Raw genomic sequence first — 18,029 nt, forward strand, 5'->3', positions numbered from 1 at the left:
TTCAGCCCAGGTGAGGAAGGCCTATGCCACTTTGTTTGGGAAACAAAGGCTGTAGCTCAGCCGCAGAGCATCTGCTTTGCACACGCAAGGTCTCAGGTTCAATTCCCAGCATCTCCAGCTAGGGCTAGGAATGTTTCCTGTCTGCAACCTGGAGAGCCGCTGCCAGTCGGTGGACAATACTGAGCCCGATGGACTAGCGGTCTGATTCAGTATAAGGCAGTTTCCTATATTCCTTTGACTAAGTAAGGGTCATACTTAAGAAGCAGAGCATTTGCTTTGCATGCTGAAGGTCCCAAGTTCAGTCCCCGGCATCTCCAGGTAGGGTTGGGAATGTCCCCTGCCTGAATCTCTGGAGAGCCGCTGCCAGTCAGTGTAGACCAGATGTGGGGACCTTTTGGCCCTCCAAATGTTGCTGAACTACAACTCTCATTCACCCCAGCAAGCACGGCCAATGGCCAGGGATGATGGGAGTTGTAGTTCAGCAACATCTGGAAATCCAAAGGTTCCCCCACATCTGGTATAGACACTACTGAGCTGGATTGACCAAGAGCCTGTCTCAGTCTATGGGAACTTCTTGTGGTCCTAAACGAAAGTCCCAGACCAGCAACCTCTTTACCTTGAGAGCCACGTTTGGAATTGGGGGGGTGGGGCAGAGGCGACAAATGGAGACAGGCAAGCCTTACATGCACAGGCCTCAGTTTTGGGTCCCTACCATAAGCCAAGTGAAAGAAGCAACCTCCCCACACACATACACACAAAGAATCTTGGGAACTGTAGTTTGTTGTGCTGAGAGTTGTTAGGAGACCCCTATTCCCCTCATAGAGCTACAACTCCCAGAGTTCCCTGGGAAAAGAACTCTCAGCATCTGTAACAAACTACAATTCCCATGGGGGAAGCCATGGCTTTTTAAAGTGGTATGACACAGCTTTAAATGTATTGCGTGGATGGGGCCCCGGTATCAGCGGTGGATGGGGCCCATTGGGACTTGTGGAGCCAGAGCCAATGACAGGCGTAGTCAACTAATTCTAATTTTGTCCCTTGCTGAGTTCTACAAGGGGCTACGCTGAGACTAAGCTGGGCCCCTATTCCCCTCACAGAGCTACAATTCCCAGAGTTCCCTGGGAAGAGGGACTGATTCTTAAACCGCTCTGGGAACTTTAGCTCTGCAAGGGGAATAGGGGTCTCTTAACAATTCTCAGCATCCTTAACAAACTACAGTTCCCAGGATTCTTTGGTGGGTGGGAGGTCACGACTGTTTGAAGTGGTACAATACTGCTTTAAATGCATAGTGTAGATGGGACCTTAGTCCCTACTGAAGAAAAACTGGGGGGGGGATTTCATTAATTAATTCATTAAATTCATATGCCGCCTATCCTCCAAGGAGCGCAAGGTGATGTACAAACATGGTCCTCCCACTCCTGATTTTATCCTCACAACAACCCTGTGAAGTTAGGCTGAGAGACAGTGACTGGCCAAAGGTCACCCAGTGAGCTTCATGATGAGCAGGGATTTGAACCCTGGTCTTCCAGGTCACAGTGCAGCGCTCTTAACCACACCAGAAAATAAGACACATTTGATCATGTTACCTAATCCCCCAGCTTGTTTCTTTTTACTTTTCCGCCTCCTCTTCCGGGTGGGTTTCAGCCAGGGACTGTCCATCTTCCCTTTCCTCTTCATCACCTTCTTCTTGAGACTGGATTCGGAACTCTGCAAAAACCATAGGAGGCATCTGCTTCAGGAAAACAATGACCTGATCCTCAGTGACACCAAGGCAATGGGGGGGGGGGAGAGAGAGAGAGAGGGTTCTCTAAAGCACCTGAGTTAAAGCTCAACAACTTTTGAGAATGCAAATAATTTGGCCTCCCCCCTCCCAGGGCAATCTAAAACCATGGGCTTCTTAGCTCTAGTCTAGATCAGAGGTTCCCGAACTATGGTCTGTGGACCACCAGTGGTCTGTGAGGTTCATTCACTGATTCATAGGTCTCTGCGGCATGTCTGCATTAACAATTCATATTGACTTTCAATTGCATTTTTAATTCTTATATTGTATTTGATTGAATTACAATTTGAATTCTGTGGAATGCAATAAAATACAGTATAAGAAGTAAAAGAACAATTAAATATCATACAGCGTCTAGCACACCGCATTACATTACTACAGCAAGCAGAACAGAATAATCATGAAGTGGCCTGCCAAGACCGTCAGCAATTTTCAAGTGGTCCATGCAGGAAAAAGTTCAGGAACCACTGCTCCAGATCAATCCTGAGGCAAACTGAATCATATTTAACAAAGAGGAATACAGGAAGCTGCCTTAAACTTAGCCAGACCATTCATCCGTCCAGCTCATTATTGCTGGAAACCACAGGAGGGGAGAGTGCGGGTCCTGCTTGTGGGCTTCCCATTGGGACATCTGGTGAGAACAGGATGCTGGACTAGGTGGGTCACTAGATTGATCCCGCAGGCTCTTCGTACATTCGTAGATCTACACTAACTGGCAGCTGCTCTCCGGAGTTTCAGGCAGAGAGTCCTTCCCACCCCTAGCTATAGATTGAACCTGGGACTTTCTGGGTACAAATTAGATGCTCTACCACAGAGTTACAGCCCCTCACACACAGGAAAAAATACATAGAAGCTGCCTTATCTGAGTCAGACTAATGGCCCATCTAGCTACAACGGCTCTCCAAGATTTCAAGCAAAGTCTTTCCCAGTCCTACCTGGAGATGCCGGGGATTGAACTGGGACCTTCAGCATGCAAAGCAGACGCTCTCCTCTGAGCTACAGCCCTTCCCTGATGCTCTTCTGGCTTCATGATTTTAAACCTTGAAACTTCAACCAGCTCAGTTTGACTCAGACATAACCTAGAGCCAAGCAGACTGCCCTTTCAGTATGCCCCTAAGGAGGGGAGAAATTGCATTTCCAAAATGTGCTGGGCTTTCGGAAACTCTTGCACTTTTAGGAAAACTTGCCTATCTATTTGCCACAGAGAATGGCACACCTTGTGTTGTGTAATATAGTCCTTTCTATGAAAATACCACAGAACCGACACTGCAAGGTGAAGCTTTTTAACGTCAAGACAGGGCAAAGAGGTCTGCAAGCTCAGAATGAAATTGCGGTTGTCTTGGACACATGCCCCTTTGCTTCCCCTTTAGCCAAGACTGTGTGCACCCAGCCAATCCAAATTCTCTGCCGACAGAAGCCAAAGGCTATCAATGGCTATTAGGTACGATGGCTATGTTCCACCTCCAACTGTTGAAGGCAGTAAGCCTCTGAATGCCAGTTGCCGGGAATCACAGGTGGGTAGAGTGCTCTTGCACTCGGGTCCTGTTTGTGGACTTCCCATGGACACCTGGTTGGCCACAGTTAGAACAGGATGCTGGACTAGATACGCCTTTGGCCTGATCCAGTGAGGTGCTTCTTCAGTTCTTACTGCAGGGGTGGACGGTGGGAGAGTGGCATCTTCCAGGCTTATGTTGGAAGATAGGACAAATTCTTAAAAAGTACTTCTTCATACAGCACATAGTTTAAACTATGGAATTTGCTCCAAGAGATAGCGATTGTCACCAACTTGGATGGCTTTAAATGATTCATGGAGGGTAAGGCTACCAATGACTACTAGCCACAATGGCTATGTTCTCCCCAGGGCTGTGGAGTCGGAGTCGGGAGCAATTTTGGGTGGAGTCGGAGTCGGTAGAAATGTACCGACTCCAGCTTCAAAATAAATTTTGATTGACAAATTTTTTAAAATATAAATTCAAAATGGCAAATAAGCTTCCCATGAAGTCAGCTGTAGTTGAGCATTTCACCATAACTCAAGATGGAAAACATTTTGTGTGTCAGGGTATGACACAGGACCCAGATGAAGACAAATGCTGTGATGCCAAGATCAGCGCATATTCAGGCAGCGATAAAAATGCTTCTATGACAGCTTCCAATTTAAAAAGACATTTACAGCCCTTTCCAGGGCTGTGGAGTTGGAAGCAATTTTGGGTGGAGTCGGAGTCGGACAGTAGAAAAATAAAGGAGTCGGAGTCGGACAGTAGAAAAATAGAGGGGTCGGAGTCGGAGGTTTGGTGTACCGACTCCACAGCCCTGGTTCTCCCACCACTGTCAGAGGCAGTATGCTTTTGAATACCAGTTGCTGGAAATTGCAGGAGGGAAGTGCGTTGTTGCACTCAGATCCTGCTTTCAGGTTTCCCATGGGGGCATCAGGTCATCCACTGCAAGAACAGAAAGCTGGACTCGATGGGCCTCTGGCCTGATCCAGGAGCCAGGCTCTTCTTATGGCACACATTAAGTGATGTGAACAACTTTGCCTAGCATCTCTTATTTTGCATGTTATTGTATCATGTAATGCTTACTATTTGGCACAGGCACTTGGTGTGAAAGTGTTTCACTTCCAGCTACAAGCTGTATATTTGTTGCTTTAAAAAAATATTTTTCTTCACCCATCCATAATCATTACAAAAAAAACATCATTAGCAAAACTCAAAAAGCAGCAAAACCAGAAGCAATCCCAGATAAGAGGACAAGGTAGTCTGTATTTGCACATCACATTAAGTTGTGGTTTAGCACAACGTGCATGAGCAGGAACAGGACACAGTCAGAAAGTTCAGAAACATCCACTTCTGGTTAACTTCAGCTTGTTGTGACAATGAGACCCACGATTATGATCAACATTAATTATGTTTAATTCTTAAAAGCCAGCTTCAGGAATCTGGACTCCTACTGGGCAGAAGGGCGGGATATTAAATAACTAACTAAATAAAAATGGTTTGTTTTAAACTAACCAGAGTACATGTTAACCACAATTTGTCAGCCAATGCAACAATATGCAGTTAACCATAAGTGGAGGAAAAGCTTCTGAACTCCTCCTCCTATCTGTGTGGGAGTATGATGTATTAACCAGGTCATAGTGAGTTGGTTCAGATGACATGTTTCTGTCTTAGTAAGCCATGGTTTAGGAAACCCATTTACACAATGCCTTGTTGCTTTCAGTGTTTCGATCCAGATCTATTTAAACCACAGTTCTCAGTTACGTCTGATATCTGGAACTATGGTTTAATATTGGTTCACCAACAAGGATCTTTTGATCCTGGTTAGTAAACCATCATTAAACCATGGATTACTGAATTTAATGTAACTAGGAACTGGGATTTAATTTAAGCAAGATCCCAGCACCAAAGCCAATGTGTATGGGAGGAGTGCATGGGTCCATGTTGATTTTCAGCTTCTTAACCACGGTTTAGGAAGCTGGGATCATCATGTCAGAAACAGCATGGTTAGTTACCCTCCAGGCACAAAACTTGCTGAAATAACAGTGTCATGAAATGGTGCCTCAAGGCATGTAAGAAGGGAGTCTTCTTGTTAGGTAGAATTTCTTGCTGATCAACTGGAAATCATCCAATTTACAAGCAGATCCTAATCCACACTTTGCTTATCACTGGCATAGACAAAGCCCTGCCCATATGTATGAGCACAGACTGGCTTTATCCTCAGAAGGTTTACAGCTGCACCCTGATTATTAGCACAGCAGAGATTCAACAATGCACTGGCTGACAATTTTCTACTAAGTAAAACTCACCTTCCTCCTGAGGAATTCAAGCTTGATATGTTTTTACACTACCAAAGGACTCTGTTTTATCAGAACTAAATTTCATAAACAGGACATTTATCTCCTATCTGCATGTACAATCACAATGGATACAAATTTAAAGTAAAGCCAAGCCAAATACAGTAAAATACAGCTCGGAGGATGGCAACAAGGGAGAGGTCCTTCTCAGTGGTGGCCCCCAAATTATGGAATGATCTCCTTGATGAGGTGCACCTGGTGCCAACACTATTGTCTTTTTGGCACCAGGTCAAAACGTTCCTCTTCTCCCAGGCATTTTAGCATGTGTTTTAAATTGTTTTTAAAAGATGTGTTTTTTAAATTTATATATTTGTTTTTAATGTTTTTAGTTATTGTAAACTGCCCAGAGAGCTTCAGCTATGGGGCGGTATATAAATAAATAAATAAATAAATAAATAAATAAATTCCTAGTTGTCAGTTGAACTCCTGGGAAGGACGTAACCTAAGCCAAGTTTTGACCTAGCGTCTTGTCCAAACCAGGCCCCGTGGTTAAGCTCTCTCCTCAGTAACCGCAAGAAGAAATCGTGGCTACAGAATGTGGTTAGCAAGGCAAGAGCTTAATCACAGCCACATCTGCACTAGACACTGAAAAACTATTATAACCACTTTAACAATCATGGCTTCCCCCAAAGAATCCTGGAAGTATTGTTTGCGAAGTGTGCTGAGAGGAAGCCTTCATTTCCCTCACAGAGCTACAGCTCCCAGAGTTCCCTGGGAAGGAGGAGTCACTGTTAGACCACTCTGGGAACTGTTGTTCTGTGACGGGAAGGCTTGGGTTGTATTCTACTCAGAGAAGACCCACTGAAATTAATGAACCTTTTCGTCATGTCCACTAACTTCAGTGGGTCTACTCTGAGCAGGACTAGTGCTGAAAACCACCCTTACTCTTTCAATCATTATCTGTGCAAGTTACGCCTGAGACAGAGCACAAAGGGGTGGTATCCAATCAATAGAGATACAATTGGTAATAAGGAAAGCTATGAGCTTTAATTAACATCAGTGAGGTTAATCAACTAAACTTTTATTGCCACATTAAAATTCATCAGCAAGAACAACACGAAGCAAAAATAAAACAAAACAAAATCCATGGATTTGGGGACCTGCTGCCATCTAAACCACGATACACCAGCTTAGTTTGCTCTCGGTGCCAAAAAGTAAACAGTGGCTGCATTCAGACCTAAGGTTCCAATCCTTCAACCCTGGTTAGAAGGACTAGGAACAAGTCCTGTGCTTGTGCACACCATCCTCCCCTCATTTACTCAACTTAATAACTTACTGGTTTAATCAAACCATGATTTACAGTTATACCCGAATCAGTAAGCCATGGTTTGAGTGACCCTCTAACCCACAATCAAACTGCGCTTTGCAAGCTTGGTTTGGAGGGCTGGCTCAAGCCAGTTTGGGTGCAATGGCAAACTAGATTTTGATCAAACCAGAAAGCTATTCATGAAGCCAAGCAAGCATAGGTCTCCTCCCTGATCCTCCACACCTAGGAACTGGTCATATTATGTCTGAACACACACAGTGTGTTAGAAATCTTTGCAACAATACTAGTTCAATGAAAGAACAAATTAGAAGTTCAGCTTCTGTACAACTAATGAAGACACATGATGTTTCTTTTTATTATTCTACCACAAAACTAACGTATTTATTGCTTTCCATTATCAGATTTGACAATATATTGATTTCTGCATATGTAAAAACTCACCAGTTAGTAATTTCTAAAACTAGCTAACTGATCAACGAAAACGTTTTTAGTCAGTTAGCTGACAGACCTCAGATCTTTTACAAACACTGAGCAGCCAATGCATTTTGAACCTGAATTAGTTCTACACCAGACTTTCCCAACTTTTGGGTCCCCAAATATTGGACTACAACTCCCATCAGCCCCAGCCAACATGGTCAATAATCAGGAATGATGGGAATTGTAGTCCAGCAACATCTGGGGACCCAAAGATTGGGAAAGGCTGTTCTATATCAAGGGAAGAACTTAATTCAAAGACTAAAGCTGTAATCCTGTGCACACTTTCCTGAGAGTAAGCCCCCCCCCTGAACATAACAGAACTTACTTCCCAGTGAACATCCATAAGAAACCACTGTAAAAATATTATTCTGAAGTGCATTATTAATGTCTTATGGGAAACATACATACACACTCAAACCATAGTTTACTGGTTTCGATGTAACTGCACACTATGGCTTGATCAAACCAGGAAGTTATTCATCTTTGTAATAAACCTACTGATATGCCTTGCTACTGATTTACACCGAGGTACAACAACTTCCCCAATGCAAGCAAACAAGCTCTTTGGCAGAGCAAGGATTAAAACTTGAGTCCCCTATTTTCAAACCCAGCACATGTCTCTATAGTTGCGGCTTCCCATCCCTTTAAATTCATAATGAATACAAGAAAGGAAGAATGACTGACTCAAAGGCCAAGGCAGAATGTGAAGAAATACGAAAATGGAATGTAAGGCACAGTGGGAAGGTGTGTGTCTGTCTGTGATGTGTTACAGTTTGTTTGTGCACTTGTGCCTTGAACTGAGGCACCCAGCAGTCAGGAACCAGCGCCTTACCTCCTGCATCCCTGGCACTCTGCCTCTCCTACAAACCTGTCTGACTAAGTGCCGCAGTACAAGGGTGCCCCCCCAGGCTGCAGTAAGCATCAGCTGACCCTCTTATGGGCCAATCCTGGCTCACTGAGGCTGATAAAAGCTGTGGCTGCAGGGTTTTGCCCCATCAGTCTGAGCAACTTGGTCACTACGAGCACCAGCAGACTCCTGGTGCCTTGCCTTGCCTCCCGTAGAAGTTGGCCCTAGACAGGGCCTGTTTGGACTACATCCCTGCGTCTGCCCCGCTTGCTCCAGCCTCGACCATGCCTGTCTGGACCACGCCCTTGTCTTGGCAACTGGCAAGCAAGGGCAGCCCCCTGCTGAGGCCTGACAAGAAAGCAATAAACCTTTATTGTAAATAGAAACATTGGGAAGGTAAGAATCAGCAGCTTTGCTTAGAAACCCATAAAAGTAGATGGGGACAACTGGGTTGCAAAACTTAAAAAAAGAGAAAGAAAATCAGGAAAAACAATGGGTCTTGCATGGGCAGTTTAATTCCACTGCAGCCAGAACTCGAGTCTAGACAGGCCTGGAGGTAGGGCGCTCCTCCCCATCACTCTTGCTGCATGTATGATGGGGGAAGAGGGGGAAACGGTATGCAGAGAAACGACTCACCAAGTCAGATTCGTCGCCATCTTCCTCTTCTTCCGCGGATTCTCCCGAGTCCTGCTCTTCCTCAGACTCACCGTCAATGATCTGTGGTAGCCAAAGAAAACCAAGCATCCGTATAGAAACAGATAGGTATCCACTTAATGAACATAGGCTGCTGACTTGTAGTAGGTCGGATTATTTGTCCACTTAATTCTGTATTGTCTACTTTTAACTCAGAAGCAGCTTGCCGGGTGGGGTGGCTGGCGCTTTGCAAACCCATTGTCAGGAGTGCCAGGTTTTTTTGGAGGGGGGAAAGCTACCCTAGGTTCCTGGTAGGTGGGTCACAGCTGATTACCAGAATGGAGAGGGGCAAGGCTGGGGTGGTGGTGTCAGCACAGCACAGCATCTCCCCGTTGCCTCTCCCCGTTGCCTCACCCCGCTCCCTCCCAGTTCAACCAGCAGCAGCTCTCCTGGAGAAGCCTCTCCCCCATCGCTACCTGATCCTTTTAATGGAAGATGCCAGGGATTGAACCTGGGACCTTCTGCATGCAGAGCAAGTGCCTCCCATGAAATCTTAAAAGTCAGTACGACAAATACTTTTAGGCTGCAATCCTATGCCCGTTTTCCTGAATGGAGATGCATGCGATAGCACTGTTAGTTGACTACGTTTGCACAAGGGGGAAAAACAATCACAAGAAAGGAAAAGGTGTGCTTCTAACGAATTTCAAGATGACTCAGTCATGTGTCTTGCGGGATTCATTTTAGAAAAGGTGTGCTCCTTTCTCACACAAGAGGGGATGCCTCTCTTTCAAGATGGCATTTGGGAGCTGCAATTTTTAAAAGTGCTTGTTGTTGTTATTATTATTATTAATAATAATAATAATAATAATAAATACTTAAAAACAAAATTGTGCGATTATAAGCGATCCATCAATTAAACGTGGCAGCCCCAATAAATCTATCTAGATCTATTTTATAGATTTTATTCACTGGTTATGCACTGCTTGCTTCCTTCAAAAAGAAACCACACACCCAGAAAAGCAGGGTACACATATTCATTAAAAAATAAATAAAACTTCACCTTCTCAGTAAAGCACGAGGCCTTTCTGTAGACAATTCACAATGTATTAGATTTTAGCCACACCTTCCTCTAGGTCAGGGGCGGGGAATCTTTGTCAGGCCGCGCTCCCTTCTGGCCAACAGTCCAAGAGTCACATGCCAGTGGTTGGCAGGGCCAAAGGGAAAAGTGGGTGGAGCAACTTATATAAAATTATACCTCCGTACAGTAGGCTAATTTCTGCACACCTATCATGCAACAAACATATAGGAGAGAAGCCTGCCTGAAGCCCTGGAGGGCTCCCAATCAGGGTAGACCAGCCTTTCCCAACCAGTGGGCCACCAGATGTTGTTGGACCACGATTCCCATCTTTCCTGACCATTGGCAATGCTGGCTGAGGCTGATGGGAGTTGTGGTCCAACAACATCTGGTGGCCCACTGGTTGGGAAAGGCTGGTGTAGACAATACCAAACTAGATGGACCTATGGTCTGACTTGGTATAAAACAGCTTCCTATCTTCGCTCTCCAATTTTGATCCTACTCGGCACAGACCTATTGAAATTAATGCAAATGACTTAACTTCGGTCCATTCATTCCAATGGGTCTATTCTGAACGGAACCTAGTTGAATACAACCCAAAGTCAGTGGCTTGTTTTAAAACTTGGGACATGCAAAGCATGTTTCACGTACAACGCCACACTCGTACAAACACACAGAACAGGAGACGGTTCACATCTTGCATCTCTACCAAGTATTTATTTTGTCCACTTTATTCTGGCACGTGGCTTTGATAATGCCTTCCAGGTAAGGTACACGTGGCGGTAGCCACGAATTTTCCACAATGTAGGGTGCGAAGCCGCCCTAACAGGATTGTTCTCCTCCCGCGATCTGTAGTCTACATCAGAAACAGAACTGCAGTGAAAGGCTCACAAGGCAGAAATTTTGTTCTGGGGGGAAGCTGTTCGATAATCCCTGTGCAGAAGCACCAAGCCTCAGGGCTTATGTCTCAGCAACATAAGCAGCTTATGTCTCAGCAACAGGTTAGTAACTGATGCTTAATCCCTGGTGATTTGTATCTGCTTTATAGCTGCAGAAGAAGCCTTGCTGCATTTTGGGGGAGCTGGATTCTTGGGCTCGACATTGCTCTAAATTACAGCAATAGCACTAGAGACGTCTAGAGGCTGCAGCTGGTGCAGAATGCTACAGCCCAGAAGGTAAGTGCTGCCCCTTACCAGCCACATTACCACGCCAGTGTTAAGAGATCTGACCTGGCTATTAACATCTTGCTACTTAGCATAAAGCCCTAATCAACTCTGGACCAGGTTACCTAAAAGGCAGATTTCCCCTCATTGCCCAGTGAGGCCGTTAAGATCAACAAATGGAACTACAAATGGTCAGTCTTGCCACAGCCCAAAGACTGCTGTCTGTGCTGACATGGAGCTGGGCCTTCTCACTGGTGGCGTTGGTGTCCCTGCTGACATAAAAGAGGTCCCACCAACACTGACATTCCACCAGATTTTAAGGCACACCTGTTTAAACAGGCATTCCCTTAATCTCTCAACCGGAATCTCCTGCTTCAATCACTGTCTTGTCTTGATCAGACCATATTACGGCATATTTAAATTATGCATTACTGAATTATTCATACTGAAGACTTCTTTTTTATTCCTGCAGGCATTTCAACTGAACTCTGAATTTATCATTTTAACTGATTTTTATTGTAATTGTATTGAGGTTTTTGCACACCTCTTAAGAGATGATAGTAATTAAGCAGTATATATAAATACATAAAAATACATAAAGGACATTTATATCTTAATGTTTTAATGGAATTGCTTCATTGTGTATTTTAATTATGGACATTTGGATTTGAAATATTTTGCGTAACTGGTTTTTATACTTTGTAAGCTGCTCAGAAGCCTATATTGCCATTAAGCAGTATGTTAATTAATTATCATCATCATAAAAAATAGGGTGGTATTCAAGTCCTACTCACAGTAGGCCCACTGAAATTAATGAGCCTAAGTTAGTCATGTTGGTTAACTTCAATGGGTATACTCTAAATAGGACTAGAACTGGATATAACCCGAGGGGGTGTGTCTCAGTTGAGAGAGACCAAGGAAGGACCAAGGAAATGATGCGAGAGGTGGCAAGATGAAGCCATGCACAGTATAAAGCCCAGGGTGAGCAAGGAATTAAATATCTGTCAACTACTTTGCTGCTGGTGCAGGATGATCATGTATAAGAGACCAGCTGGGACAGATTCTGTATCCCAGAATCCTGCTTCCAACTGTGCCCAGACGGATCCCCTGGGAAAGCCCACAAACAGGCCAAGAGACCTATAGCTCTCCTATGCTGTTGATTCCCAGGCATCATGCTATTCCCCAGGTATCTGGTATTACACTGCCTCTGAACAAGGACGTTCCATTCACTCTTCATGCCCAATAGCCATTGACAGATGTGGACTCGAGCACAGGGACATAGAAATCTTCCTTACTCTGAATCAGACCATTGGTCAATCTAGCTCAGTATTGGCTGCACTGACTGGCAGCAACTCTCCAGGGTTTCAGGCAAGGGGCACTCCCAGCCCCACTTAAGAACATAAGAACATAAGAAGAGCCTGCTGGATCAGGCCAGTGGCCCATCTAGTCCAGCATCCTGTTCTCACAGTGGCCAACCAGGTGCCTGGGGGAAGCCCGCAAGCAGGACCTGAGTGCAAGAACACTCTCCCCTCCTGAGGCTTCCGGCAACTGGTTTTCAGAAGCATGCTGCCTCTGACTAGGGTGGCACAGCACAGCCATCATGGCTAGTAGCCATTGATAGCCCTGTCCTCCATGAATTTGTCTAATCTTCTTTTAAAGCCATCCAAGCTGGTGGCCATTACTGCATCTTGTGGGAGCAAATTCCATAGTTTAACTATGCGCTGAGTAAAGAAGTACTTCCTTTTGTCTGTCCTGAATCTTCCAACATTCAGCTTCTTTGAATGTCCACGAGTTCTAGTATTATGAGAGAGGGAGAAGAACTTTTCTCTATCCACTTTCTCAATGCCATGCATCATTTTATACACTTCTATCATGTCTCCTCTGACCCGCCTTTTCTCTAAACTAAAAAGCCCCAAATGCTGCAACCTTTCCTCGTAAGGGAGTCGCTCCATCCCCTTGATCATTCTGGTTGCCCTCTTCTGAACCTTTTCCAACTCTATAATATCCTTTTTGAGATGAGGCGACCAGAACTGTACACAGTATTCCAAATGCGGCCACACCATAGATTTATACAACGGCATTATGATATCGGCTGTTTTATTTTCAATACCTTTCCTAATTATTGCTAGCATGGAATTTGCCTTTTTCACAGCTGCCACACACTGGGTCGACATTTTCATCGTGCTGTCCACTACAACCCCGAGGTCTCTCTCCTGGTCGGTCACCGCCAGTTCAGACCCCATGAGCCTATATGTGAAATTCAGATTTTTTGCTCCAATATGCATAATTTTACACTTGTTTATATTGAATTGCATTTGCCATTTTTCCGCCCATTCACTCAGTTTGGAGAGGTCTTTTTGGAGCTCTTCGCAAGCCCTTTTTGTTTTAACAACCCTGAACAATTTAGTGTCGTCAGCAAACTTGGCCACTTCACTGCTCACTCCTAATTCTAGGTCATTAATGAACAAGTTGAAAAGTACAGGTCCCAATACCGATCCTTGAGGGACTCCACTTTCTACAGCCCTCCATTGGGAGAACTGTCCGTTTATTCCTACTCTCTGCTTTCTGCTTCTTAACCAATTCCTTATCCACAAGAGGACCTCTCCTCTTATTCCATGACTGCTAAGCTTCCTCAGAAGCCTTTATTGAGGTACCTTGTCAAACGCTTTTTGAAAGTCTAAGTACACTATGTCCACTGGATCACCTCTATCTATATGCTTGTTGACACTCTCAAAGAATTCTAATAGGTTACTGAGACAGGACTTTCCCTTGCAGAAGCCATGCTGGCTCTGCTTCAGCAAGGCTTGTTCTTCTATGTGCTTAGTTAATCTAGCTTTAATCATACTTTCTACCAGTTTTCCAGGGACAGAAGTTAAGCTAACTGGCCTGTAATTTCCGGGATCCCCTCTGGATCCCTTTTTGAAGATTGGCGTTACATTTGCCACTTTCCAGTCCTCAGGCACGGAGGAGGACCCGAGGGACAAGTTACATATTTTAGTTAGCAGATCAGCAATTTCACCTTTGAGTTCTTTGAGAACTCTCGGGTGCATGCCATCCGGGCCCGGTGATTTGTCAGTTTTTATATTGTCCATTAAGCTTAGAACTTCCTCTCTCGTTACCACTATTTGTCTTAGTTCCTCAGAATCCCTTCCTGCAAATGTTAGTTCAGGTTCAGGGATCTGCCCTATATCTTCCACTGTGAAGACAGATGCAAAGAATTCATTTAGCTTCTCTGCAATCTCCTGATCGTTCTTTAGTACACCTTTGACTCCCTTATCATCCGAGGGTCCAATTGTCTCCCTAGATGGTCTCCTGCTTTGAATGTATTTATAGAATTTTTTGTTGTTGGTTTTTATGTTCTTAGCAATGTGCTCCTCAAATTCTTTTTTAGCATCCCTTATTGTCTTCTTGCATTTCTTTTGCCAGAGTTTGTGTTCTTTTTTATTTTCTTCATTCGGACAAGACTTCCATTTTCTGAAGGAAGACTTTTTGCCTCAAAGAGCTTCCTTGACTTTGCTCGTTAACCATGCTGGCATCTTCTTGGCCCTGGCGGTACCTTTTCTGATCTGCAGTATGCACTCCAGTTGAGCTTCTAATATAGTGTTTTTAAACAACTTCCAAGCATTTTCGAGTGATGTGACCCTCTGGACTTTGTTTTTCAGCTTTCTTTTGACCAATCCCCTCATTTTTGTGAAGTTTCCTCTTTTGAAGTCAAATGTGACCGTGTTGGATTTTCTTGGCAATTGGCCAGTTACATGTATGTTTAATTTAATAGCACTGCGGTCACTGCTCCCAATCGGTTCAACAACACTTACATCTCGCACCAGGTCCCGGTCCCCACTGAGGATTAAGTCCAGGGTTGCCATCCCTCTGGTCGGTTCCATGACCAACTGGTCTAGGGAATAGTCATTTAGAACATCTAGAAACTTTGCTTCTTTGTCATGACTGGAACACATATGCAGCCAGTCTATGTCCGGGTAGTTGAAGTCACCCATTACTACCACCTTTCCTAGTTTCGATGCTTCCTCAATTTCATATCTCATCTCAAGGTCTCCCTGAGCATTTTGATCAGGGGGACGATAGAACGTTCCCAGTATTAAGTCCCTCCTGGGGCACGGTATCACCACCCACAACGATTCTGTGGAGGAGTCTGCCTCTTTTGGGGTTTCGAGCTTGCTGGATTCAATGCCTTCTTTCACGTATACAGCGACTCCGCCACCAATACGTCCTTCCCTGTCCTTCCGATATAGTTTATATCCAGGGATAACCGTATCCCACTGGTTTTCTCCATTCCACCAGGTCTCGGTTATGCTCACTATATCAATGCTCTTCTCTAAGACCAAGCACTCCAGTTCTCCCATCTTGGTTCGGAGGCTCCTAGCATTAGCGTACAGGCACTTGTAAGCAGTGTCTCTCTTCAAGTGTCTTTGGCACTTGTGGTTAGGCCTGTGGTAATTTTGCTCTTCTGAATTTATATCCTGTGCCCCTGCTCTCACAATGCCTACTTCTAGGCCTACCCCTTTTAAAATTTCATCATTTCTTTGGTTTTTATCCCAGGGGGGAGGTTTATTCCAAACCGGACCTTTCTCAGCTCCTGTCGGGTTTCCCCCCTCAGTCAGTTTAAAAGCTGCTCTGCTACCTTTTTAATTTTAAGTGCCAGCAGTCTGGTTCCATTCTGGTTCAAGTGGAGCCCGTCCCTTTTGTACAGGCCCGGCTTGTCCCAAAATGTTCCCCAGTGCCTAACAAATCCGAACCCTTCCACCCGACACCATCGTCTCATCCACGCATTGAGACTGCGAAGCTGGGCCTGTCTGGCTGGTCCTGCGCATGGAACTGGTAGCATTTCAGAGAAAGCCACCTTGGAGGTCCTGGCTCTCAGCATCCTACCTAGCAACCTAAATTTTGCTTCCAGGACCTCACGGCTGCATTTCCCCATGTCGTTGGTACCAACGTGCACCACGACCACTGACTCCTTCCCAGCACTGTCTACCAAACTATCTAAACGACGGGCGATATCCGCAACCTTCGCACCAGGCAGGCAAAACACCTTGCGGTCTACACGCCCATCACACACCCCACTGTCTATGTTCCTAATGATCGAATCACCCACTACAAGGATCCCTCCACCCCCTGGAGATATATCCTTGGCACGAGAGGATAGCTGCTCATCCCCCAATCCCCCAAGGAATGGGTCCCTTCTAAGGGATCGTTTCCCTCTTCCTCAGCTGGATGCTCTCCTTCCCCGAGACCATCGTTCTCCATGATAGCAGGAGAGCTATCATCGTTGGAGTGGGACACAGGTATAACGTCCCTGAAGGCCTCCTCCACACACCTCTCTGCCTCTCTCAGCTTTTCCAGGTCCGCCACCTTGGCCTCAAGGAAATGAAGTCGTTCCCGGAGAGCCAGGAGCTCATTGCACCGAGAGCACACCCACGACTTCTGTCCAACAGGCAGATAGTCGTACATGCTGCAGGCGGTGCAAAACACTGGAAAGCCCCCACACCCCTGCTGGCTTCTTACCTGCATAGTTTTGTTTAAGGTTTATTACGTTAATGGGTTGGAGACTGCGGTTTAGTTGAGGTCAGGGAACAGACGGGCAGAGTGGGGGGCCCTGGCCTCCTCGCCCTGCTGCCGAACTCGCTCTGCTGCTTAACTCGCCTTGACGCTTCGTCAGCTGGGGCTCCCTCTAGCTCGTGGAGAGGTGCAAGGGATTGAACCTGGGACCTTCTGCACACAAAGCACTCTACCACTGAGCTACAGTCCTTCCTAAAGAACTCCTCTTTCATGAATATGTTTAACCCTCTTTGGATGTCACCTGAGCCACAGTCCATCACCGCATCTTGCAGCGGCAAATGACCTTTGTCCATTTCTATTTTTGTCGTGAATGTCCTTTGTTTTGTCTGTCCCAAATCTTCTGCCCCAACCAATTCATTCAAAGACCTTTCTCTTTCAACAAGCCTTTTAAGTAGAGACCTTATCCCAGTCTGCATCTGTGTTGGAATTGCTTTTATGGTACTTTTAAGGCTTTTTTAAAAAAATGTTTTGTTTTAATATTTGCTTTAATATATGTCAAAGTCTGTTTTTAAGATGTTTTAGAATGTTTTTAGTGTTTTTGTTTGCCTCCCTGGGCTCCTACTGGGAGGAAGGGCGGGATATAAATTTAATAAATAAATAAATGTGGATGTGGTATGGCATAGTGGTTACAGTGTTAGATTAGGACCTGGGAGACCACGGTTCAAATCCCCACTGAGCCATGAAGTTCACAGGGTGACCTTGGGCCCAGTCATTCTCTCTCAGCCTAACCTACTTCACAAGGTTGTTATGAGGATAAAAGAAAGAGAACGGTGGGATAAAAATACAATAAATGAATAAATAATTAAAATAAAACTGGATCCAACCGATCACTAATGCATCCATATCTACTGCTTTGGGTTTCAAGGTTTTAAAAAGATGTAATTGAAGGTGGCTGGAAGAAAAGGAGAGACACCAAACGTCTCATTTGAGCAGCTGATTCCATGGCTGCTTTGCTATAAACTTTGCCATCTCCTGATTAAATGAAGCTGTAGTCCATTTAATGTTCAGGTTTTCACTGATTAATTGATTAAAACAGCATGTTTGCATGCAAGCACACAATTCCGAAGGACAGGAAAAAAAATCATACTTTATTATTACTGCAGAAGGAATTCTCATAATAGAATCACTGCCTTGAGTATGAGAGACAAGTTTCTTTTCCAAGGCAAACGTTTACTGGTTGTATTTTAACTAAATTTCTTCTAAGCCACCCAGGGAAAACAGATGTTTCTTTTTGTAAGGGAAGAGTACATTTTTTAAAAAAATGACGCCTCCTATCCACAGAGATATAAAAAAACGTGGGTGGTATTCAAACCTATTCCTACTCAGAGTAGACCCACCGAAGTTAAAAAACATTACTACTTTA

At 44.8% G+C, this 18,029-nt stretch overlaps 1 protein-coding gene across 11 annotated transcripts in view; it reads right to left on the reverse strand.

The window, feature by feature from the left end:
* Window positions 1–18,029, reverse strand: part of EHMT1 (euchromatic histone lysine methyltransferase 1) — a 147,706-nt gene that overhangs the window by 54,509 nt on the left and 75,168 nt on the right. For all 11 annotated transcript variants that reach the window (XM_061603637.1, XM_061603626.1, XM_061603629.1 and 8 more), the window contains 2 exons: window positions 8,858–8,938; window positions 1,587–1,707 (listed from right to left, as the gene is read on the reverse strand). In XM_061603637.1, coding sequence (XP_061459621.1) covers window positions 1,587–1,707; window positions 8,858–8,938 — 202 coding nt within the window. The remainder of the gene's footprint in view (window positions 1–1,586; window positions 1,708–8,857; window positions 8,939–18,029) is intronic.

The sequence above is a fragment of the Rhineura floridana genome, chromosome 20, assembly GCF_030035675.1.
Source record: "Rhineura floridana isolate rRhiFlo1 chromosome 20, rRhiFlo1.hap2, whole genome shotgun sequence".
Taxonomy (NCBI): Eukaryota; Metazoa; Chordata; class Lepidosauria; order Squamata; family Rhineuridae; genus Rhineura; species Rhineura floridana.